General features: G+C 39.1%; 1 protein-coding gene across 39 annotated transcripts in view; it reads right to left on the reverse strand.

Moving 5' to 3' along the window:
• SIPA1L1 (signal induced proliferation associated 1 like 1) overlaps positions 1 to 26,931 on the reverse strand; it is a 388,928-nt gene that overhangs the window by 76,041 nt on the left and 285,956 nt on the right. For all 39 annotated transcript variants that reach the window (XM_084892089.1, XM_084892086.1, XM_084892109.1 and 36 more), the window contains 3 exons: positions 19,871 to 20,045; positions 11,274 to 11,377; positions 8,102 to 8,259 (listed from right to left, as the gene is read on the reverse strand). In XM_084892089.1, coding sequence (XP_084748215.1) covers positions 8,102 to 8,259; positions 11,274 to 11,377; positions 19,871 to 20,045 — 437 coding nt within the window. The remainder of the gene's footprint in view (positions 1 to 8,101; positions 8,260 to 11,273; positions 11,378 to 19,870; positions 20,046 to 26,931) is intronic.

Here is a 26,931-nt window from a genome sequence, read left to right on the forward strand (position 1 = left end):
CTCTTTTCAAATTACCTAATTATTTAAAGTAAGTCAATTATGCAATTGTAAAGCAATAGAAAATCAATAGAAAATCTGTTCCTTCTGAACTCCCAGAATGGAAAGGAGAGCATGCATTTTTCAAAATAAATTGAAGAGCTCCGTTTCATTATTTTATATTTTTATATATATTTATATATTTGGCTTTTCTTTTCTTTTCTTTTCTTTCCTTATTATTTTATTTTTGTTAACTCTCAACCGAAGATATCTCCCCCCCACACACACTGATTTTTAGAGAGAGTAGAAAGGAGGGAGGAATTGAAGGGAAAAGAGGAACATTAATGTGAGAGAGACACATCTATTGCCTCCCACACACGCCAATACATGGCTGGAGATTGAACCTGCAACCCAGGTACATTCCCTTGACCAGGAATCAAACCTGGGACCCTTCAGTGCATTGGCTGATGTTCTAACCAATGAATGCACCAACAGAGAATGGCTTTGCTTTTCAAAAAAAAAAAAAAAATTGCTTCTTGTCAAAATAGGATAATTAAAAACAATAACTTCAGGACACAATTTATATATTTTGTCAGAAAATGCCACCAAATGGACTACTTGTTGCTTTTAAGCATCTAGTTCACTTCATGACAAAGAAAGAAAGTAGCAAGCAACACTCCATTTTCTAACTGGAGAAGAGAATGTGAAGAAACCTCCATATGTAGGATAGCCTAATTATGCGAGTATTAGAGAGGCAATTTTTCTTGTCTCCTGTGAACTCTCTGGTTTGAATACTGACAGCTGTATAATTTAAATTTGATCACGTTATGTTTTTTTGTGTGTTATTTTTTAAGTCAAGCAAAAGATGCTAAAATCCAGATTTGCTTCCTTTTCTAAGAGGAATCCTGTGAGGATCCAGAAATATTTAACATCTTTCATTTTTAAATTGGCAATTTCTTTTCTGGCTAATTTCACTTCAAATCATTATTTTTTTCTCTCTCAAGAAGCAGCTGTGATTTTATTTTAAATACGGAGAGGAAAATGCTTAGGAGGGGGTGTGAATATGAACACCATCCATCCACTTACCCCTTATACTCACTGGCTTCCCACAGATCTATTTATTAACAGATAGAACTTGAGACAAGCATACTGTAAACCCACCAACAATTAGAAGCCTCTAGAATAAACTATGAGAAAAAGAACCGAATCCTTAACCTATAATTATCACTGATTCATCGTGGTAGGGAGGCAAATGATACAGACAATAAAGTCGGTTTTGCATCATTAGAAATAGAATCTTTACTGAAGATGAGGAAGATGATACCCCAACATGCTCTTTTCAAATAAAGGATTCTGTTTTTGGGTAAATCTAACTTTTCTGCAAGGTTAAGAGGTCATTAAGTACCACAAATTCTGAACGCTTGACAATAAGGTTGCCTGAGGCTAAGTAGGAAGAATATTTTGCCTCTGTAAGAAAAGAAGCCTTTCCAGAACTTCAGTTTGCTGTATATAGACACTTAAAATGTATTAATTATAAATGGTTCTTGCTATTTTTAAATAGCAGATTCCAAAGGGCTTCTGCTTGGCATTCTCACATTTGCCTTGTATGCAATATTGCATCTCCTTAGAATGCATTCTTTAAAACTATAGCCATGCCTATTTACTCAATATTGTGGAGGACTAGGATGTTCTACGCAAGAGAGTTATGTAGAAGACAGACAGACAGAAGTTCAGAAAGTGAACACTGGATGGAAAGAAAACTTGGAGAATTCAATGTTCCTCGAACTCTGCCAATAAAATCTTGAGTTTCATCTTAAAACTCATCTTGGTTTTACATCCTACTGAAAAATATGTTCCCTTTAACACAAATCTTGGAATAGCCTGAGGGACCAGGAAGGTGCTCTGTGTCTTACTCGGTCATTTGACATATCCTTGGACCTGCGTTGGAACAGCTGGTATGGATTCTCCCTTTCTCCGGGAAAGAGACCAGAGAAGTGGAACCATTGCCCAGAGCTTGTCAGGGAGAGCCAGGGTTGGAATCCGAGCTTCTGGACAGCTGAGAGCCTGCTCTAGGACAAGACCACCCTGACTTCCCCTGAAAGAACAATTTAAACCTCCCAGTCTTGAGGTACTTGCAAAAGGGACCATCCATAAGAGTCACATGGTAAAGAGACCACCCAAAGGCTGTTTATAGTGGGTCTGGACCTTGTAACATTTGCTGACATCAAAGACCTTGGAAAAAGGAGCACTACTTGACACCCAGAGCCAATTTCAAGTTGGGAATGTTACAGACACAACTGAACAGAAGCCCCAATGGAAAAAAGTGAGAATAAGACACCTGGACTTTTGAAACACCATGGGAACAGCAGTAAGTTTCTAGCCCAAAATTTAAAAGGAAGGGGATGTAGCATTAAAACAGAGGGAGTTTCCCAGTCTTTGAGCCTGGTTAAGATTTCCAGCTGGTGAGCTTCCTAGAAAGAGAAAGCAGAGCTGGGCAAAGGGCAGAAAAGACAGTGGAAAGCAAATGTGTGCCCGTCACTCCCTCCCTGGGGCTTCCGACTTCCCGTAGCATTCACTGGCCAGCTCTCGATGAGCACCCGCTATACACTGGGCTGATGTTGAGGATCAAGGATGAGATGACATAAGCTCAGCCCTCCAGAAGCTCCAAGTCTGGTGGGCGCTACATCCAGTGGTTGCATGCTCCCCTGGGAGTTGTGGGGTGCACTGGAAACACTAGCAAAGGCACTGTTGCTAGTCCTGGGAGGTAAGGGGAACACTCCAGAGAAAAGAAAGCAGGAATTCATCAGATGAAGGAGGGGCAGGGGTGTGTGCAAGGAAAGGCATTCCTGCCCAGAGAGGAACACATGCAAAGGAGGGACAGAGTACAGTATGTTCTGGGAGCTGTAAGTAGCTCCACATGTCTCAAGAATGAAACGGGGTGGGGGGAGGGAGGAGGTAAAGGGGGTGAGCAGAGGACTGGTGGAGGTGCCAGTGGAGGCTGGGAGACAGGAGAGGCCGGATCCGCAGGACTTGAGCTGCAGGCTTTGCCAGGCAGCCTGAACTTTTCCCTAAATGGTTTAGGTACGCATGAAGAGGACACACTCAGATCTTTGTCTTAGAAAGTGCAGCTACACTGGACAATAGAAATGCTAATTAATTATGGCTTGGAATAGACTTTCTGAAAGACATTTCCACCACTTGATCCACTTTGATTTTCCCGCTAGCTGAAGCTGGCATGTTTATTTTTACTCAAGAGAAGAAAGGAAAGGGGCATTTAATGTGGGTGTACCACACTCCCGCCTACATGAGATACTTTACTTAAGGGATTTAACTAGATGTCAAGCACCCTTCCATGCACAGGAAGGGAAATTTAAGATCTGAGAGGCTGAACAATCTGGTCTGATTCCAAGTGCTTTTTGAGCTACATCACACTCACTCCTTTCAACATGCATTACATTTTAACCACTGGATATGGAGATCTTTCTGAGAGGAGAAACAGATTTCTACCTTCCTAAATATAGTTACGACCATAAATTAACATTTATTTCAAAGACTCAGGATCATTATTATGACCACTAGTTCTAAAGTGAATAATTCTTTAATTTCACAAAAAGTGAATAATTCTTTAATTTCACAAAAGTGAATAATTCTTTAATGTTCCAATTTTCAATTGCTTAAGACATTCTAAGACTTATTAAGTCTTTTTTTCTCAATTGATCCAAATAAGGCCCACACATTGCAAGTAATTAATTTCATCTTAAAATTTTTTTTTTTTTTTTTTTGTTTATTCCCCTCTGCTTCTCTTTTTATTTTTTCCTTGCAATTTACTGATTATAGAAATTAGGCTGTTTATCACAAAAAGTTGTCCAGAGTCTGGATCATGCTGAAACAAGCACCCTCTGTCTTTTGTATTTCCTGTAGTTGGCTTCTCTAGAAGTTTGGCTGGATTCAGATACAATTTTGGAGGGACAGAAGGGATAGGACTAATGGGGTTATGTTCTTTGCTTATGCAACACATATTTATCTCTTTTGATGATATTTGCAGCAGCCTTTCACATTTAATGTCTAGATCCATTAATTCCCTAGTTGTTAATGAATGGTGAAAAAAAAATTTTTTTTCACTGTTTGTGCAAACTGAAGCCCTCAGAGTGAGTGAAGTATATTTGGTAGTTCTCAAACCAAGTGTCCCTAGTTTGCAATGCTTATTGAATTTGTATTTTTGATGTGAATAGTTTTCTGCATCTCTCTTATCAGTAATCGCTTATTGATGTTTCAAGACATCCTGGTCACTAAATTGCTCCTTTATCTTCTTGAATTGTTGCTTCTAATCTGCGCCATCAACTAGACCAGACAATTACACTCATTGTAGTAATATAAATAAAATAAGAGAGACCAGAGGGCTCTCTTATCAGGTATGGCACAAGCTTTAGTACAAAGACTTAGTGATAAATTTCTTAGTTCCTAGCTGTCTACTACTCAAGGTCACCTGGCTCTGGGATTAGTTGAATGAGTCAGTTTTTCCTATGGAAACTTTCAGAGAGACAGACCAGGGCCTCATTCCCTATCTTCTAGAAGGATTTTTCTCTCTTGGTTCCCTTGTTGCATCCCAGGGCCTAGAATAGTACCTAGCATATATATGACAAGGGCTATTAAAAACTAGTGAAAAATAAATGAATAACAATAAGCTCCAAACTTGTCTTTTTGAGATTACCCTGTATGTTACATTGGCTAAATTGTCCTAAGACTCTGTTTACAGTGTTCAGTGTTATTTGATGGCCCAGCATTCTAAGGGCCTCCACTGGCTAGTAAGCTTTCCTAGTAGTAGCCTTCTCACTGTATTTTCCACCTTCCTGTGATTGCACTTCAGTGTATGCTGCACTCCTGGCATTATTTCTTTTCCCCACTGAATTCCATCCATCTGTGCTTTGAAACACACACTAAAGCTCATTTTCTCATTAAACGCTCCTTGTAACTTCAGCCTATACTGAGCTCACATTCTTCTATACAATTATAGCAAGAAGCTCCTTTGAAGAAACCACTCTTAAACTTACCACAGCACAGACACCGAGTAGACATCAGTGAATAAATGAGAGTGCTCAGAGGGGGAAAAGTTGGGAACAAGAGCTTTTAAATGAAAAAAGGCAGTCTGATTACTCTACATCATGTAGTGATATTTACATAACTTTAAATAAATAAAATGTGATAACTATTATATAGTATAAGTAACATTAAACAAAATTAGTATAAGTCAAGTAGCACCATACTTTTCAATCAGAGTACTCCTAATGCAAGAGGCCTATAAAATCATATCCCTAGGAGTTTGGGGAGAGGCTGGGGTATGAGAAAAACTCACAGGTATAAAAATTATTTGAAGACCCACATTTTATCTTAAAATTGATACAAATTTCTATGCTACTACATAACACCTTTCATGAGAAAATAAACCCCTTCCCACCCATTTCCCTAAGCTTTAAAGGCACACAGGAAGTGCCCTGTTTATTCTGGGCTTTGAAATCTCTCCTGACCTCACCACGTACCCCAGGAAACATGCCTACCTCGCTGGAGAAGGAATGAGAAAAGTTAATGCACCCCAAGTTTACAGTAGGAAAAGATGACATTTTTGTTTCTTGTAATTTCCTTCAGTGATGTTATAAACCGATGTGTTGGCTTGGATTTACAGAAGGGCAAAAGTCAGTTTATATGCAATGAATTGAACCTTCAGACGAGCTTGGCCACTAGGAAATTCCAGGCTAACTCACCCATATGACCAGCAGGGGAGTGCAGTGTCCTGCAGAGGCTCCCAGCCTGACATGGTGGGTTAAGATCCAGGCGACAAATTAAGAAAAAGAAAGCAAAAATCATGATCTTCAGGCTGGAGGTGGGGTGCAGGCTTGATAAGAATAAAACAGGTGTCACCTCCTCATCCAGCCAACTGTTTAGACTTGTACATGTGGCTACTGAGATCCACAGATGGCCACTGTGACCAAGGAGTATTACATTATACTAAATTCTAAAAACTGACCCTCAACTCACCTATTTGAAAGCTTGCATGTTTAGAAAAATCTGAGTATGTGAGTCTACTTTTCCAACTGCAAGTTCTATGAAATCCAAAAGCAGATTATTTCCAATGAAAAGTAAGCACCCTGAGATAAACAATAAGTCTAAAGTGTAGCCTAGATTTATTTCCAAGTCTTAGTCCACAAACTTATAAACTATCTCAACAATTTTAAAATTAAAAAATTACTAGTTGAAATAATATTTGGGGTATTATCAGGTAAATAAAATATATTATTGGGTCAAAGTCACATACTTGTTACTTAAAAAAACAAAACAAAAACAGGACTATTACACATATAAAATTAATGTGTGGCTTGCCTTTGTCTAAATAAATGCTTTCCTTGTATTTCAGTGGGAAAGCATTTTATTTAGACAAAGGCAAGCCACATATTAATTTTATATGTGTAATAGCCCTGTATTTTAAAGTAACAAGATATAGAAAATGCATGCTGTGTGCTGGGTTCATGCAAAGGATTTCATGCTACTTTAAAAGCTAAACCCTGAGAATGGTCACTAGGAAGTTTGGGGAGTGGGAACCTAGGTAGTTTCTCTTAAAAACCATTCACAAGGATTTAGCTTTCAAAGTAGCATGAAATCTTTCGCATGAATCCAGCACATAGCATGCTTCAAGAGTGTAGAGTGTTATCTAAATGCAGGTAGCCATCCCATCATCATCATCAATGCCCTATGCTTTCTCACTCTACACCTAACTGACGAAGCTTTCAGAGGCCAAGTTCTTGAGAAGAGGTTTCAGATCTAGGCCTTCTGTGTTTGCATTTCCACCCTGAGCCTAGGAAACCAAGAATTCTTGGGTTTTCATGCAGGGCTGGCACCTGAAACATTCTGGAATAGCTGGCATGTCACTAGCAGGGCAGCAAAGACCTGCTTCACATGGATGGGAGTGAGGCATTGAGACTAAGCTTAGGAACCAGACGCAGTGCGTGTGAACCTCAGCCCTGCCCAGGACCAGCAGACCCAGTCAAGCTCTCTCTCTTTGGGCACTTAAGTTTGTTCATCTGAAAATGGGGATGAAAACAGTACCGACCTCATAGGTTTTTTAAATGAATGAATACATGTGACGTGCCTAGACTAGGGCGGGGCTTGTAATAAGAAGGCAAACACAGAACGCAGTTAATGTGGAATGTGCAAGGATGGTGGCAGCCAGCATTAGTCCAGAGTAACCTTTACTTGTTTTGTTCCCTGAACTTGCTAGCTCTACGCCTATAATTAATTTGCATCATTCCTGGAGTTAGACAGTTGTGGATCTCACCACAATCCAACTCCCAGTCTGTGTTGCTACTTCCTTCATAGGTGGCTGTATTAATTCAAAAACAAATAAACCAAATAAACAAAGCGTCATCTTCCAAATTTTAGGGATTAAGATATGATAAAATTTCGTATTTTGAAAGGATAGATTCACATTAGAAGCATCTTACTGAACTGGAATATCCTTCCACATCTTCTTGGCACTATGCCCCTGTCAACCCAGCATCTTGTCCTCATCACCAACCCCTCCTGTATTCTCACCAGGGCCTCTCTGGACAGAGGCCTGGATTCTGAGACTCGTAAGCCTGGGTCTGTGAGGGACACTGAAACAACTCCACCAAATGTGTAACCAAGCCTGGAAATGCCTGGCAGGTTGCAGTTGGAAATGTTAGAATGAACCAGTCCTAAGCAAGGATTTGGACTTTTTAAATATTTAGTGATTAAAAAAACAAACAAAACAACCTTTTCTACTAACTGTGATCATTCTTCTCACTCTTGCCACACCAAAAGCAAAGTATAATTAGCAGTATGAGTAAATTAGTTGGGGACCAGATGGCATGGATGAAGGATACCACCTAAGGAGGAAGTGCAAATGGAAACGGCAGGTGTCTAAGCAAACACGTCTGGGAAATGTCAATGCCATCAGGTTACGTCATCGTGTGAATTAAACCATCCACTGGCACAGTTTAAAGGCAAAAACAAATAGTAAGAGAGTTCCCACGGCCCCTTCAGAGAGTGGAGCTGGAGGGGCCTTGTGTGTGACCCAGCCAATGCCCACCAAGCCACTGCGCAGTGTTAATACCTGTAGCAGACACTGTCCGTGCAGGGGTTGTGAACCCTGACGATGACGAAAACATGCTGAAAGTGGGAGCGGATGTTTTTCGGGCTGAATGGCTGTGCCCCAGGCTCTTGGAAAACAATCGTTACAATATCATTTCCAATGTGCCGCTTCCGTAGGAGCTAAAAGAAAAAAATAAGCAAACAACCTAAATGACAACACCTGGCTTCTACCTCCTCAGTTCCCTCATGTAAGAGCATTTAAAACATTCATTATGAATCAGTCCATGTTAGTGTAGGTACTGTATGCAGTCATTGTCAATATTTTAGCCTGTGTCTTATCATTCCCTACAAGGAAGAATGTAAAAATGAATATTCTGAAATTTGCAATATATATATGTGTGTGCGTGTGTGTGTGTGTGTGTGTGTGTGTGTGTGTGTGTGTATTCCATTCAAATAGATCTATCCAATATCTGGCATATTATGCCAAGTCCCAACATCTCTAAATTCTTAGTTTCCATAACAACAGTTTTGTTCCACTTTCATGTAAGAAAGGAACTTGCCGTAGAGAACATTTTTTTAGAGATGAGAATGGCTGAAGTAATTACAACACAATTTACATTCTGGTTTAATTAGCATCATTTACTGAAACGTGACTAAGGTGTTTTCAGATATACTTTTGGTGTCACAAACTGGGAATGTGGAAATTAACAATATTCCAGAATGATGTAAGAATTTAAAAGCAAGTTAAATTTCAAGTTAAATAGCTCATTTAATTACAGAGAAAGGTATTTCAGATCACCTTCTGTTTCACATTACATGGTGTTTTGGAAAGGTGGCTTTCAAACTCAGGTACCCGGATCATCCTAGGCCAGTGCCTTTTCAAGAGAAGTTTATTAGAATGTTTAAATCAATAGTGTGAAGAAAAACTAAACACATTTTGATTTTCCATATTATATTGAGGCTTTTGTAAGAAGGAAAGTAACATGACATTTATATAAACTATCTATCATTATTTATTTATTTTGTCAATCCTCACCCAAGAGTACTTTTCCATTGATTTTCAGAGAGAGAGTGGAAGGGAGGAGGAGACAGAGAGAGAGAAACATTGGGGCTAAACTATCCACCATTAGGCACAAGCTTGCACTTAACAAAATTTTAAAACAATTCTCCAGTGACTTTAACATATATAGACTATATACCAGCAAAATCAATGATCTAGTATTGGCTGCCAGCTGGGAAAACAATAGCCTTTTAGATTAGGGTTGAGAATGGGGAGTTAGAATGCTCAGGAAATGTACTTTTAACCTTAGGAATTTCAAAGCATCCCAAATTATCTTCTAATGAGGCCATTAACTTCATTTCTGAACATGATGTAACATCAGATGTTACAGAAATAAAGGCTGGTCTGTACTGATTGTCATACAGAATATACTCATTATTAAAGATTATTAATCTACTCAGGGTCACAGACATAGCAAAAACACAATCTGTATATTATGTTATTCCTGCATACATGATGTCATTGTCTTTTGATACATTCTTTCTTTAAAATATGGCTTGATATATAATATTAATGTCTTAATAAAGGGCCCAAGAAGAAATAAATCTATCCATCTCACATAAAATATAATGAAAGTATTTATAAACAAATTACTGCAAGAAGATTTAAAAAGATACATTCTTTGCTTTGTTTTTGTTTTTCCCCACAAGCATAAAGTGATCTATATAGAAGAAATACGAAGTTTAGCAAAAAAACTAAAATTACTTAATATGTAATACCAATTACTCTTTCATTCTGATTTAGTTACATAATACGTTTGCCTGACTCTAAAATTACATAATTTAAATAGCTGTCCATTTAAATGCCAATTCCCTCTGCTCAGCATTTCAACTCATTTAGTTGAAATAAACAATTAAATGAATTTTGTTACTAAATATTTTACCACCACCTCCTTACCTTTCTCTACTGAATAACTAGGTAGAATAAGCCTTTATCTCCCTTTTAAAGATCCTTTGTCAATGTTATTAAATGTTTTTGTCTATTGACTAGCTAAAATAAGTTTAGTATATTTTTCTTAGCATGATGTTTTCCTCTTAGAGAAATCTAGAACTGGAATTTGCATAAATCAAATTGTCAACAAATTCCAGATTGGGAATTTATCTTAAAATTGGTTTATTTCAGAGTCAGAACTGATTTATTGCTTTGCTTCCTAGCTTTGATTACTTTGGTAATCATAAGAGCAAAACTTTATTACCCACATTTGTGATTTAATCACAGCTAACGTGATGAAGTGTTAGATTAGATCTGTGTTTGGGTAAATTCTATGAAAGAGGATGTGATTCATTCTGCAGCAGGCCTGTGCTCTGTTAGTACAACTGGCAATAACAAAATCCATATCCATTTTAAGGTCAGAAGTAACACTGGGCTGCTTGTGTTTATAATAGCTATTGAGAGGAAAGTAGCTCTGGTTCTTTCAAATTTTAGTTTGGTGTCATTTATTTTGAAGTATTTCTTAAACAACAACAACTACTACATACTCTAAAACAATACTGCCAGTTTCCATTTTGCTCTGAACAATCTGTCACTTCCTAACACTGAGGTTTCTCAGTGGCTACATTTTAGTAATAGGCATTGTTTAGAAGTTTTAAAAAGAAACTGTGTATGACATACACAAATGCAATTGCTATTTATGTTCCTCGTTATCTAACAAACATGTTAAGGAAAAACATTCTTCTGAGATCTCATTGACAGTTATTCTTTTTTTCTTCTTGTTAGTATACCAAACCTCCTTTGCAATAGGAAATGAAACACCAATATTTCCTGCTTTGTACATTGGCCTCTTGAGATGAAACTTCACCCACTCATATACATTCTTTGCAACCCTGCAGAGTCATCTAATAACCATGATTTCAACTTGTTCTCTTCAGATTCCGTGAAAACATCAATTCCCATGGGTGAAAAGCAAACGATTAATTCACAAAGCCACCCAGCTGGCTGTTAAACTAGAATTTGTGTCTCTTCATTTGTTTTCTGCTCATTTGCTATTCCTTATTTCCACAATGTACAAAGTTTCCTGCTGCTGTGACAGGTGCAACATTAAATTCTGGTTTAAGATTTTACAAACTTGCTACCCTGGCTTCTGGAGAAAATGAAACAAGGGTGAGGAAACAGAGAGAACACAAGGATCTCTTACCTGTTGCTTGTTGTTAGGTGTGTATGGCAGCATGGTAGAAACATGGAACATAATTTCATAGTCTTTGTATGTTGTGTACAGAGAATGGGTTCCAGTGGAGTCAGCTAAAGTGAAAAACAAACAAACAAAAAAGAATGATGAGATGACTATAAGAATAGAAAAAATAGTTCACTTAAGAGAAATATCTCAAAAAAGAAAGAAAAAAAAGATGGTTTAGGATGAAAAGATCCTAGACAAGACTAAATTGGTGTTCTTATCCATTTTTTTGTACTTGATTCCCTTTGGTAGTCTAGTGAGGCTAATGGACTCCTTCTCAGAATATTTACAATTGCTTAAAATAAAATATATAAGGTTCAACAGAAATCAATTATGATATATTGAGAATTCAGTCACCAAAGTAATTTTAAAATATGATGCAATAGCATAGGATTTATATAACAAGTTTTAGCAATTGGTCTAATAACTATTATAAATAAAGTGTAGGGATGCCATATTTTGAGATATATATCACAACAAAAAATAGGATATGAAAAGACCTTTCTTTTGGCAATAAAAATCCCAGGTAGAGATTTACAAACTACCGTGGTTTGTGGCCTCCATTCATAATTGAAGGAAATGCTAAATTTCAGTTGGGGTTGTAGACTCTGAGAAAAAAATATACGTGTCGAGAAGGATTAATAATGGCTGAGCTTGAATTTAAAAACAGAGCCTAACAGCTGTTTCTAAACTGAAGTCTCTCGTGTAAACTATACTTTAGGGAGAAGCCTGTACGGAACTGCCTGCCTGCACTGTATTCCTATCATCTAGCCAACCTTTACAAAGGAGTTCCTGGAATCATCTTTCAGCCAACAGAACTGAGAATTTCTTTGTCCAATCAGAGCACATGGCTATATCCTCATTAACATCTTCCCTGACCAATCAGGACAGTGCTTTTTGGACAAGTCAAACAGTGAAGATTTGGAACCTTCCTTTGCATGAGGATGGTCCAATTAGGGACCACAATATTGGATGCTTTATTCTTTAGACATCCAATATAAGTAAGCTCCCCTCTGGTTCAGAGAATGCACTTTCCTTTCCACAGAAGACTGCATTTTCCAGCTGGAGTTGAAACACCAAAGACAAAACACTAAAAACATTTCAAGTCACTGGAATGGAGAAGCGCAGGCAGAGCAGGACACAGCAGACCAGCACAGAGTCAAGTGGTGCAGAGCAGGCAAAGCAGAGCTTTGTAGCTGGAAAGGGACCTTGCCCCAGGGCTGCCCCATCCCAAGAACACCTCTCAGCCATACTATTCCACAGCCATGCTGCTTCATGATTGCATTGGCACCATGACTATCGTTCAACAAGGCCAATAAAAATAAATGTAAAATTCTTTCCTATTCAAGTTCACAAATTCCTGAATTCTTTCCATAGACATCAAGTTAAGAACATCTTTTCCAGTATTTCTGATTCAATCAAGAGAACTATTTTGCTCTTAACAAACAGATGGAAATTCAACAAGAATGCAACACTGAACAACACGTCCACCAATTTTTTAAGACTAAGTGCATAGGCTCTCACCTTCCTTACAAAAGCAACAATCTCTACCCCCTTAATCATTAACATATCAGTGTGCCCCTAAATACCTGGAAACCACAGAAGAGAATTGTTAGCTGCTCAATTGAAAGGAAATAACTTTAGATTTGAAGGACCTAGACTACAAGGCTGCTAAGTGAACACAAGTGCATTCCTTCTGGGTCAACTCAAGCCTATCTCCACCACATTTTTGAGGACCAAAAGACTTCATTGAATTTTAAAGAATGATGCTGCAAGACAGAGCCTCTGGCATAAACCAAAAGGCAGTCAAGATCTCAAAATTTAGTATGCACAGTCTCCTGGGAGCCGGTTTAAAAGGCCAATTCCCACGCCTCACCCCCAGAAACACTGCTCACTGGGTGTGGGGCTGGGCGGTGAGATCTATTTTAATAAACACCCCCAGGGTGACTGGAATGCAGCAGCTCAACTGCCCTCAGGCGCTGCTCCAAGAATAGACCACAGGGGCAACTTGCAGACAGACTTGAAAAGAAGTTCTGAGCCCTGAGTTTCAACCTTGAGTGTCTTGGAGGATCTCAATTTTGAAGCAGACACAATATGCAATAGGTTTTAAAAACAAGCTAAACTAATAATAAACTGCTTCCCAAAAATTGTAAAAATATATATAACATATAACTCTCCAAGAAAAATATCTTCTAAATGTTAATGACTATCACTAGAAAAAACTAGATTCAAGCAAGAGAACAAATTACTACAATACATACCATAATTGAGCTATTCAAAGACAGGTCTTAAGTCTGAAGAACTTATCTATTGCTAAGGGTCCTTGCTATAAATATCTCTAGGACAAACTATTACATTTTAAAATTTTAAGCAAAATCAATGAACTAGAAAAAAATGTGTCATCCAGTATTCATTTATTACATATTGCTTTATATGTCTGTCTAATTTTAAAAGGATCAATGACAGAGGGGAAAACGGAAGACAACCCAGAAGATCATCTTTTTGTACGTCTAGTCCTTTCTGTTTCCTTTGTATGCCTCATCTATTAGTATACTAATAAAAGTGTAATATGCTAATTAGACTGGATAGCCAAATGACCTTCTGGACGTCCTTCTGGACAAAGTCATGGTGGTAGGGGCTGAGGCAGAGGCAGTTAGGGGCGATCAGGCTTGAGGGTGGAGCAAACAGAAGTGATCAGGCCAGAGGGGGAAAAAGCAGTTAGGAGTGATCAGGCAGGCAGGCAAAGGTGGTAAGGGGTGGTTAGGGGTGATCAGGCAGGCAGGCAGGCAAAGACAGTTAGGGACAATCAGGCCAGCAGGGGAGCAGTTAGGGACATCAGACTGGCAGGCAGAGGTGGTTAGGGATGGTCAGGCAGGCAGGCAGAGACAGCTAGGGGCAATCAGGTAGGCAGGCAGAGTGGTTAGGGGTGATCAGGTAGGCAGGCAAGCGGATAGGAGCCAGTGGTCCCAGATTGTGAGAGGGATGCCCAACTAAACCAGCAGTCAGACATCCCCCGAGGTGTCATGGATTGGAGAGGGTGCAGGCTGGGTTGAGGGACGCCCCCACTAATTTCATGCAGCAGGCTCCTAGTTTTTTATATGCTGTTTGACCAGCCTTTTTTCTGCGGACCTTAGTTTTAATGATGATTTTAAACAGTTTGGAAACAGTTTCAAACATTTTAAAGATGAAGCTAGGGCCAAAACAATGAAATAATCCTGTCTGAGAAGAAAGAAATTTCTAAATCTGAAATTACTATGTACTATGACAGAGAGAATAGAAAATAAAGGTTTGCTATATTCAATAAAGAATAAGGCATCCAATGTTGTTATATTTTTTAATGAGCTCAAACCCCTAAAATCATGAAAGATTTAACAGAATGACAATTATAAAAATGACAAAAACCTTTTTATTTTCTGGTTGGAGAATATGTTGAATAATTTCTAAAGGGAAAATACGTTTGCAGAGAGGAATGAAAATAAGACAATGGCCCTTCGTATTTGTATAGAGTTTTAAAAGTTAGAAAGTAAGTTCCAGCATCAGATTGGTCATCTTTTTTTTTTTTTTTTTTTTTTTAATAAATATATTTTATTGATTTTTTACAGAGAGGAAGGGAGAGAGACAGAGAGCTAGAAACGTCGATGAGAGAGAAACATCGACCAGCTGCCTCTGCACACTCCCCCCTCCCCCCTGGGGATATGCCCGCAACCAATGTACATGCCCTTGACCGGAATCGAACCCGGGACCCTTCAGTCTGCAGACCGACGCTCTACCACTGAGCCAAACCGGTTCCGGCGAGATTGGTCATCTTGATAATCACGTGATTTGCCTCCAAATCATCCTACTACGAGTGGCATGGTCCACTAAGAAGGTGAGCACTCTACGCTAAGCCATAGAAAGCAAATTTCTAATATTCAAACTAGATGATAAGACACTGAATAATTAAGAATATTCTTCTCAGCTGCTTTGAAAAGATAGATATAAGTGATTATATCCTACATTATGCATTTCTATCAGAGGACGGTATGAACAGGTTAATAAGTTCCTAGAGCAGTTTCAGATATGATCAATGTCATATTCATCCTTGACTTCTCTTTTGACTCAACTCTTTTGCTTTTAGTTAATCTAAAACTTGGATGATAAAGCTGTACATGCATGAATCTGAATCAGGAAAAGCTAATTAAGAGTATTATCTAACCATTTTCTGGTCACTGATGGACATGTTGGAGTTAAGAAAAGCTAAATGAAGGAAAACAAGCCCATGACAATGAGTTTTAGAAAGTTATTATTTTTAAAAATTTATAAAAACAAGAAGAGTAATCCCATTAAGTAAATGCACAGACTAATAAAGTTGATAGAAAGAAGAAAGTGTAAGCTTAGTTAATTAATGTCCACACTACTACAGAACACATCAACTGCAAGACAAAAATCACTGCCAGGTTGTGGGTCTGACTCTTAGGCATGGTCTGAAATACTATGAAAGGTCACTGGTTGCTGGGTGCCATCCACAGAAGCGCCCCAGAGGAAGAGCCCCAGAGCTGCCTTATATGCAACCTTGCCTCAGGGTCTGGGGATACAGAGCCAATGCTCAGAAACGCAGCCAGGGACCAACCCTGACCTCTGAAACACTGGCATGTGTTTGTGCTGAGGCACACTTCTGCCCCGTAGTACCATTTCTCTTACTCACTAATGAAGGATTTGGGGAAGTCAAGAATTCCACCGGCTCTGACATCTATCATATGTACTAATACTTCTTCAATGTACTGTTAGCCAGGATCAATCAGATGAGTTACCTTACTTCAGTGAGGATAGAGTAAAGACATGACAGGCAAATTCATACTGTGTTCATTCAAGGAATGTATAAGTGTGCAGGTGAATGAGCCTGGAACTCCAGGTTTCTCAAAATTGTTAATATATTGAGATGAAAGGATAAGAGAATGTAAGGCTGGTACTTAGGAATCAGCCACTTCTATTTTCTACCTACTGCTCATTTTGTAAGATACCTGCAATTACCTGGATTCCCAACTGGAAAGTATGAAGATCTGAATTTGAATGCCAGTAGCATCATCTGCTAAATTACCACACAAATGAGTCTTCACTTCAAGGCTCCTCTATAATCTCATTGTTCTGGGGATTCAGCGAAATAATGTGTATGCAAGTGCTAGCGCATAAAAGATGTTCAAGAAATGTGTTGATTAGAATTTAGAATTTTGTGCAGTTGAGGTAAAAAGTATAGTTTCCTTAACAAGGGCCTTTTACATATTTTAATTTCTATGCCAAGTGCATCTCAGCAACACTTAAAAGAAAAAACTATAATGGAATTTACAGTGAAGGAGGTGAAAACAGAATCCTTTCTTCCTCAGTCTCTGGGACTGGAAAGAGCACTATGCATGTGCAACGCGTTTGAAGATGCTAGTTTTATCCTTTTCCCTATCAAAGTTTACATATTCCAGATAAAGAAGATTTACTTCCTTTACGAAAAGTCTTACATGTCTTCTAAGACCCTGGATCTCAATGGTTTTTACAATAAGCACTGCTCAAAACTGGGAGAAGCAACAGGCACTCACTAATACTGCAGCAAATTAATGACGGCTTTGAAGGAATGATGAACAAAACCCGTCTCTGAGTGCCAACTTGATAAACAAACCTCAGGCAGAAAAGAATTTCTTAAATAATGATCCACACGTACAGCTTAAAATGAGGGTGGTCTCCTGATTTCACATAACAAACTGCTGGGGGGCTGGAGGGAGTTTGTTTTTTATTTACTGCGGTGTGACAGGAGTGTAAGTATATAGAGGTATGTCATCCAAATAAGGAAACAAGAAAAGGAAACAAGAAAAGCAACCAAAAAAATTCACTATTGCAAATTTCTTCCTTGACACATTTGTAACCTTTTTGCTAGAAATCCTTATTTCTGAGACATGCAAATGAACTTTGTACAAAAATTGGGAAAAAGAAGAAATGGTTCGTAATTCCTTCCCTGAGCTTCTCTCTCCTTTACCAAAGTACTAAAATCTGAATATAATACATGACAAGTAGAGCTGTTTCCAGGGATGGCAGTGGGTATTTTTAGCCCAAGGACCGAGAGGGGAAGACACAGCCACAAGGCAGAGCTCTGGACTTCACTGGGCTTAATTCTACATGCATGCTTTCTCCCAATACTTCATTAACTATGCCCCTAGGATCTGTTCACTTTCCCTAATGCTTCCTAGCTGTCTAACCTTGGACATGTTAGTTAATTTAAAGAAACCAATTCTGGCCCTAACCAGTTTGGCTCAGTGGATAAGAACTTCGGCCTGCATACTGAAGGGTCCCAGGTTCAATTCCAGTCAGGAACATGTGTGCAGGAGGCAACCAATCGATGTGTCTCTCTCACCCCAATGTTTCTTCTCTCTCTGTCTCTCCCCTTTCCCTTATAATCTTTCTGAACACCAATGGAAAAATATCCTTGGGTAATGATTAAAAAAAAGGAAACCAATTATGTAAAATGGAGCTGATTCCTAGCAGGGTTTGTGGAGATTACACGAGATGGCATCTATAAAAAGTATCTGGGACTTCCCTTTCTGTCCATAACAGTACTGAGTAGAAAAGTTGACAATATATCTGAAGCAATTTTTCAGACGTTTTACAATAGGTACCATTTGATAGTGATCCCTGAGAAAAAAGAATCAGAGGTGATTCTGGGGGCTGGCTGGCTGCGGGGAGGGACCTCGGGAGGTTGGCAGGCCATGGGAGGTTGGCTGTGGGAACACACTGACCACAGCGGACAGCTCCTGTGTTGTGTCGGCCCCATGGTAGTCAGTGTGCGTCATAGCTACCGGCCGGTCGTCTGGTCCTAATGGTCGCTTAGGCTTTTATATAGATAGATACCTGTTTAAATGATGACTCTAATGGTCCCCTCTATTCTTACTCTTGGAGTAAGTGAGATAAATATGCATACTGCTTTCTTCATGGCTTTAGAATAAAAACACTTTCCTACTTTTCATTAACTTTAAGAAACTTGCCACTATGAAAGAACAGAAAACTATGAACTCTTCCGCTCTGAAGCTATGCTTCGAAAGGTTACAATGAGCCTTAAAGGAGAGTATCTTAGTAGAAGGGAACCTTTCCCTGCTGAATGTATTATATAACTAGAAAACTGGCAGTCAGAGGCAGTTTGCTAATCTAGGCCCAACCCCTTTAGCCTTTGCAGTTATTGGGATATTGGGGCAAAACGTGCAGAGTGATAATTTTGCTTATTCCACTGCCTTACCCGATGCTACCATGCTTAAGTCTGGCCTTTCTATACATTTCTAACATTGTCTCTCATCATCTAGAGGCAGCTGGGCATGTGTAAATACACAAATAATACATAATCTTATCTACTCCCACTCTGGCCACTCATTTATAGAATCAGAGAGCATATTACATTCTCTTCCCAGACCCTTTCAATAGCTCTTTGTGGTGACAATTTATATAACACCACAAACTAGGACAACATGAATGAATTGTTCAGAGTAAATGTCAGAATATCTGGATAAAACGAGTTTAGGGCATATTGAGATTTAACATTTTGTGTGCTTGCAAGCAGAATATGGAACATTAAAATAATATTTAAGAGTCTAGGCTATTTATGGAATTTAATAGTCTCTCTTGCATGTCGTTTCCAAGTTGGCAACAGCAAAACCATGGCAACAGGAAATTCTTCCCTGCAGTAGTTTATGAATGCTTTTCTGTTTTCATGACTCAACTCCTTAGTTAATTTCCTGTACAGAAAATCAGAGAGATTACTATAGACTGCAATACAGATGTGCTAATCCAAAGATCCCCTCAAAGAAAAAGGTCACAGATGTCTATGGATGAATTTAGAGATAAAATCTAAAACTGCCTCCATGCAGACAAACAGTAGTAATCAACGTACTCTAACCAAAATAAATACTTGAGAACTTAATTTTATTAACAACTTGGGGAAGGAGAGTGGACAACCTTGCATGTTCATGAGCTGTAAATAAACAGGCTGCTTCATTATTGTGCGCTTAATAACACATTTTATGAGCCAAATTAATTCTAAATCTAAGAAGCCCATTTCCTTAGAGATTAAATTAGACTGTGGATAATAACAACAGAAAATAAGCACCTAAAACCTTCCGAGATATTAAAAAACCACAAAATGAAAAAGAAAAACCACGCAAAGGTTGGCTCAAAGATAAGGATTATGAAATGAATGGAAGTTGAAAATTCTAGGGCTTATGACCAGATGGTTATAAGTTTGTAGAGTTTCTCATCACGTTAGCATTCAGCTAAATATAGTGAGATGCATGCCACACTTTCCAGGAGCAAATCTGCATCCACTGCTCCATCCCATCCACCTCTCTGATAGCACTTTTGATACCGTCTCACCCTCGCTGCTTTGATTATGGTCTGCACTGCTCTGGAACCACAGACCTCCCTCTCTGGCTTCCTCTCCTCCATCACCAGCAGTTTCCTACAGTAAGTGGCAATGTTGTTTTGTGGGCAACTTAGCAGGTGAACATCAACACAGCAGGAGGAAATAAACCTTGTAGGAGGGGGCATGTATTTCTTACTTTTGGTGTCAAGCTGTGCACGATACTTCTCAAATCCTTTGAGCCGAACGCGTTCTCCCAACAGCTGAAGGAATTCCTCAAAGGCCGAGCCGGCTGACTCATTGTTGTACATCTCTTCCTCCGTGCTCTGCCCAGCTTTGCAGTACATGATGCCGACTTTCTGCTGGTAGTTCAGCTGTGAAGGCAGGAAACACAGTGCATATAAGCAGAGGCAAACCACATTGGCCCACTTGAGTGCTAATAAGCCCTGTAGAGCAAAGACCCATCGAATAGCTAAAGGCTCTACCCTCTTGAAATCATTCTGTGTTAATTCTTCTGTTTCTGATACAAACAGTACAGAAGAACAAGCGTCTGTGATTATAATCTTCATGAATTAAGAGCAAAGGCCAGAAAAATAATATCTCCTATTATTAACAATGTGAAGATCATGCATCGTTAGAACAGATGTTGATACTCTAGGGAATTTCTGTGAATGGATTACAAAGTACAGGATAAGGCTATAAAAAATAGCTGACAACAAAAGGCAATTCTTTTGCTATGTTTCCTCCTCCCCCTTTAAAAAGGGAGGCTTTTGCTGAAACTGGTTTGGCTCAGTGGATTGAGAGTCCGTCTGTGGACTGAAAGGTCCTAGTTTGATTCCAGTTAAGGGCATGTACCTTGGTTGCAGGCACATCCCCAGTAGGGGGTGTGTAAGAGGCAGCTGATCGATGTTTCTCTCTCATAGATGTTTCTAACGCTCTCTTCCTCTCTGTGAAAAATCAATAAAATATATTTAAAAAAGGAAAAAAAGGGAGGCTTTTACGAATTTTTAAAAGCAGAAGTTCACTTTACAAAAGAGACTTTAAATTAAATTGTTTTGCCCTAAGAGACCCACTAATGTCCTTGCATTTTTATTTTATTTTTTTGTAAAATTGGAAGAGACATCTTCGAATGCCATTTTTCCAACATACTAAATTCTAAACCTGTTATATCTTTGTTAGAGTGTGCCCTTTTAAATATTTTTCTAAAAGATGAGGCCTGGAAGGAAATTGGGAAGGGGCTTCACAATGGCAAATTTGCCAAGTGGCAAACACTTCTTCCTAAACACAGTGATAACCAAGCATTCAGGAGGCTTAAGTAGAACTTATTCATCATTGAAAAATCTGATCATTTTGCAAAGGAATTTCAAGGTGATATTAAGCCATTTAACAAGAAACAAGTTTTCAATATAAAAATGTAGAGTTTTAATTCTCTGGTGAAATCTGTATCACATAGGCCTATTTCCAGAGTGGTGTTGCCATCCCTGCTTCAGTCCATTTTTATCTACTAAAAGCAAAGGAGGAAGGGATGAGGCAAAATTTTACAGCTAACATTTAATGACTACTCATTATATGCCAATCACTAAGTTCCATGTTTACCATTAGCTTATTCCTACAACAGCCCATAAAGCAAAGAGTACCCCTGCTTGACAGATAAGCCAAGACAATGGAAGAGAAAGTAACTGGCCCAGGAGGGAGAGTCACAGACACAACTGTCAGTCCCGTGACTTGGCTCCATTAAACATGACCCATGCTCACCAGGCTTGTCCTGCTCCATTTCTATCACTGCAGCTCATGTCCACGGCCCCTTACTTGCAAGTCAAAAGTTGAAAGATAAAAAAACAAACACATTTGGCAACAAAACTTGATATGAGCTGACGTGAGTACTTTTAATTTATTCCTCTTTGTGTGACTATTTGTTTCTTTCCTGTAGAAATATGAATGTGTTTGACTGTGGGGTGCTGTCCCAGATCCCACTGGGGACATTACTATACAGTGCGTGCATTTTACTACCCTGCTCAAATCTGGGCATTGCTGGATTCTGAAACACATCCAGCTCTTATCACTTTACACAAGGGACTGTGAACCTGAACAACTCCTTTCAACCTTCCAAACCAAGTGTTTCAGAAGAGTGATAACACAGAAAATGTCATGGGGGAAACTCTTCTTTGCTTCCCGCCTCCACTGCATGCTACCTAGCTGACAGGAAGCTCGGCGGCTTTACATGACCCGGGCACAGGAGGGCTCCCCAGAAGTTCTGCACAGAACTGACTCCCCCGGGACTGGGAGGTGAAGTTCCAGGTCTGAAACATGCAAACGTACTGGAATATTTTAAAAATAGCATACGGCTTCCATTATTGTGGCTTCACTGTCATTATTAACGGAAAGAGATTTAGGACTTACTCATTTTGTATACCGCATGTAGGAAACACCAAACAAAAGAAGTCAGAGCAAAACCTACTGCGCACCACTGACATTTCCGCCTTATCTCAGCCGGTACTTCAAATGTCTGGCTGTAGCCAATGCTTAGAGGGGAATTCCCACAGGTAGAGATTTCATCTTGGCTTGGGAACTAAGCTGAGTGCCCTATCAGGTCTCAGCAAGTAACAAAGGAGTGGTAAGCCCTGCGTCTATTGTAGAAGGCCCTAAGAAAGCCAGGTCCTTACTCTCTCCCACAGGAGCACTGTCAGAGATGAAGTGATCCAGGGAAAAGAAGCGGCCATGGGGTTATTTGCTGTTTGGCTCAGTGCCTGCCAGATCAGCCTTCTCGTGCAACAACGTAAGACAAAAGTCACCCTGTTCCATAGAAAGCGTCGGTGATATTGGATTTGTGGGATGGCTTTTTGAAACGTCTTAGATAAAGCCTAAGATTTCACTGTGCAGTACTCAAAAGAACTCATTTATAAAGAAAAGAAAAAGAGGAAGAAAGAGGGGGAGAAAAGAGTTCAGAGGAACACAGATAAGTAAGGGAACTTCCCCCAAATCACTGGAGAAGAAGAATCTAAGGACAATGAGACTATGAGCTGTTTTATTAGGACTGGTTCTCACAGCCCCCAGAACTCCACCTGCAGATCGGAGAACAAACTGGTTTGTGCTGGTTGTGAAAGGAAAGATTCTCTAAGAAGATTAAGAAATTGGTTAGAATGTCGAATTTCCTCTGGTTTGAAACTGTGCCAACTGCTCTATCCTCTACTGTGACAATATGACTGTATCCTGAGCTTCTACTGCAATTAAATCAAGGTGGGTGGCATTCTCTGAACTCGTCCTCTGAGAATCCTCAGTTAGCAGCCATGTCCCTGCCAGAATCTGAGAAGTTGTTAAGGAGAAGTTATGTAAATGCAATAAGGAACATTTCAAGAGAAAGGGCAAATGTAAATGGAGTTAGAGCTAGCTGTCCTTTGGGGGTTTTGAATTATGAGTTATATAAAATAGCATTTTTTTTCAGACACACATCTGTACAGGTTCATGTATGTCCATATATAATCCTTTCATGCAATGCTCAAAATAAAGCTGGGAAGGCCCCAGAAGCCACCTTGGGAACGGGCTGGGGCTCTTTGCATTTGGGGCTTTGCTCTGGATAATCTCAGGGTCCGGCTATACAATTCCGTGCTTGCCGATCAACTGCTCACAAGGAGCACTGATGGAAGTGTCTGGACACAACAAATGTTTGTATTGTAAAAAGGGATGATATTTTTGTTATGGGTAAGATTATAATGAAATTTATATGGAAAGGCAAAGGAACTAGCAAAGCTAAAACAATTTTGAAAAAGAATAAAGTGGGAAAAATGATTCTACCCAATTTCAGGACTAAGGTTATACCTGAGATGAAGGTGAACCCCAACAAAATGAAAGTGTTTTTCAACACCCATCAAGTGATGTGGACTCCCACAGCTGGGAACACAACACACACAGAACGGCTCTTCCTCTCCTAAAAAAGGCACTTCAACACCAAATCAACGCAACAGGAACTGCAATCTGACTTGCACAGCCCTGAGCTCCGGGAAGGCTGGGTGAGGGGTCACGTTGGAGCCCCTTCCAGGTGGAAACGGATGAGAATGACCAAGTCCTCGGAGATGGCCCCGCAGTGCTCCGCATCTCTTCATCCCTGGTGTCCCAGCCAAAGGAAGGCCCCTGGGAAAACTGCCCAGTTCTTCCTGTTCTTACAAATCCAAACTGCCCGACTTAATCTAGAAATTCAAACACTCACTATGAAGTATGTCCTTGGACAGCAGCTCTCACCCTTGAGGGGTGCTTGAACTGTGTTCTGGGGCAGGGTTATTTGGAAATATAGTATGATCCTTTCAGCTCTTGCTGTTAGGTCGTACCAGAGCAGAGTTGAATTGAGACTAATTTGGCCCCACTATTGCAGCCAAACCATTCTGAGACTCTGCCCAGTGCCACGTGAACGTCTGCCTGGTGGGAGCAGAAACTGTTCCCAACCACGTGCGAGGACCGAGGACTTGCACTTCTCCATCTTTAGGGGGATTCTCACTCTGGACTCAAGCAATTTCCTCAAATGCATGCACTTTTCAATACTCAGCTCTGTGTACTCCAAACCCAAGCCTCCTTGGCCTCACATCTGTCTCCCATCTGGGAGACCCCTGGGCTTCACCTGGGTTCCCTCCCTTCCTTACCCCCTGCCAGCACTGCAGCCTGGACACTCCCTTCGGGCTGGCGCAAGCTTAGGATCTACTTCCTCTTTTCCCACTTCCCAGGGATCACTGCCCTTCATTGCCTGACATACAGTGCCATAAAAATCACTGCCTCATTGTCCTGCCTAGTTTTTCAGTTGTTTCAGATGGTAGCATAGATCTAGTCCCTCTTTCTTAATCTTGGCCAATGGCAGAAATCTGCCTTCAGTTTTGTGTGCTTTTTTAAAAATATATTTTTATTGATTTCAGAGCCGAAGGGAGAGGAAGAGAAAGAAACATCAAAGATGAGTCACTAATTGGCTGCATCCTGCATCCACACACTGGGGATGAAGCCCACAACCTTCGCATGTGCTCTTGACCAGAAATGAACCCGGAACCCTTTAGTCCACAGGCCAACGCTCTATTCATTGGTCCAAACTGGCTAGGCCTGCCTTCAGTTTTAAATAGGATGTTATTGATATATAATTTCTGAACAGTAAACTGCATCCAATTAAATGAGTCCAACTAAACCTCCACTACAACCATCACCCTAAACGTTTCCTGGTTTCCATTTGCAGTGCATCCCTGAATTAATAAAAGCCTCAACCACTGTTCTATGTTTTCCCATTGTAAATTAGTTTTGCCTACATTTTAAAAGAGCATTTTTGTTGGGTAAAATTTATTGTGAGAGTTGTTCTTTCAGCATTCTTAATAAATCTACTGACTTCCACCTTTTCTTCATACTTCATAACTATCAAATGTTAATTTTAAAAGCCACTGCCTGTCTCGCTATTCTTTTTTGAAGGTGTATTTTTCCTATGGCTATTTAAAAAAAAATTTATTTTCAGCAATATTATTTTTTTACTATCATAGGCTTATGTCTGATTTTTGTTATATTTATCTTGCTTATGGCAAGCAGAGCTTCTTAATTCTACCTTAATCAGTTTTGAAAATTATTCTAGAAGTAATTGTGCAAATAATGATTATATTCCCAAATAATGCTTTAATCTTGCTTTTCCTCCTGAGAATTGGATTATATATATGTATTCCACTGAACACAACTTGCTGAGCACACTTCATAGTTCTAGGAATTTTTTGTAAATTCCTTGGAGTTTTGTACATAGACTATCATGTTGTCTGAAATTGGGAGTTTTATGTTTTTTCCCCCTTTTCTTTCTTTCTTTCTTTCTTTCTTTCTTTCTTTCTTTTTCTTTCGTTCTTTCTTTCACCTTATTGTGCTGGCTTTTCAGATTCACTTTGTACATTGCAATGTAAAGGTGTTTACCTGTATATAGCAGGAAGAATGGAAAAATATATTTACTCCCTATTTCCATAAAGTCCAATTTTATTTATTTATTTAAATCACTGACCAGCTGCCTCCTGCACATTGAGCCCACAACCCAGGCAAGTGGGCTGGAATCAAACCCAGGACCCTTCAGTCCGCAGGCCGATTCTCTGTGCACTAATCCAAACCAGCTAGGGCTTAAATTTATTTTTAAAGAATATTTTGCCTAGTGTTTCTGGTTATTCTCAGTAGGTGGGCTAATCTGTGACAAGCTATATGCCAGTACTGTAATGAAGACCTTGGTCATGTTTTAAAAATCCTCATGATTCACATTGATAGCGTTTATTTTGGTTTGTTCTTCATAAACATAACTCTTTTTAAATACTTTCTAAATATTCATCACTATATTGTTCTTTTATAAAAATGTCAAAGATACTGAAAAAAATTCATGTTGGGAACAAAAAATGCAAGTAAGAATATATATCCTCATTGGACATTACTAAGAAAAATAACTTACTTTTAAAAATGGCATGTGGATATTAGGTAGAAAATTTATTTTAAAAATCTGACAGAGAGGCTGTCAAAATTATTTATATATATGTGCATAGACATATTCTAATCTATTTTTATCTGTGGCATAATATATAGAAATTTTCTATACACAATAATCTCCAACTTCTCTAATGCTAGGTGGTACAAAATTTATCACAAAAATATAAAGCTTCCTATTGGGTATTAAACTCATAATAAATGCACCTGTTTTGACTTGAGATTGAGATGAATTTCAGTTATACAGGGAAAGACTCTTCACCATAGTGCTGTTAGTAATAGGTAAAGACTGGAATCAATCCAAATGCCCATCAGTAGAAAGAGTGATGAAATAAACTATGGTATAGCAATATGACAGGATATTATGTAACAGTAAAAACAGTGGGAAAGCAATCCATGTACTGACATAGAAAGATTCCCAAAATATATTGCTAAGTAAAAAAACCCAATGTGTACAGCATGCTATCCTATATAATAAAGAGCTAATATGCCAATTAGACTGAACAGCAGAACGATCATCCAGACAACCTTCCAGACAAAGCTGCGGCTGCAAGGGCCAAGTCACTGTTCAAACCAAATTTCGTGCACTGGGCCTCTATTATTTTGTATAAGAAAAAAGGGAAATAAGCTACATATCCATATCTGTTGATATCTGTATAAAGAAGCATAGCAATACGTAAATAAGATAAAATAAAAAAACTTGGTAACGGTGGAGGAGGAGGAGAGATAGGAACAAGGTAGAACTGGGATCTTGTGGTATAAACACAATTACTTTAATTTTTGGATCATTTGAAGATA

The sequence above is a fragment of the Pipistrellus hanaki genome, assembly GCF_964339955.1.
Source record: "Pipistrellus hanaki genome assembly, chromosome: 1".
NCBI lineage: Eukaryota > Metazoa > Chordata > Mammalia > Chiroptera > Vespertilionidae > Pipistrellus > Pipistrellus hanaki.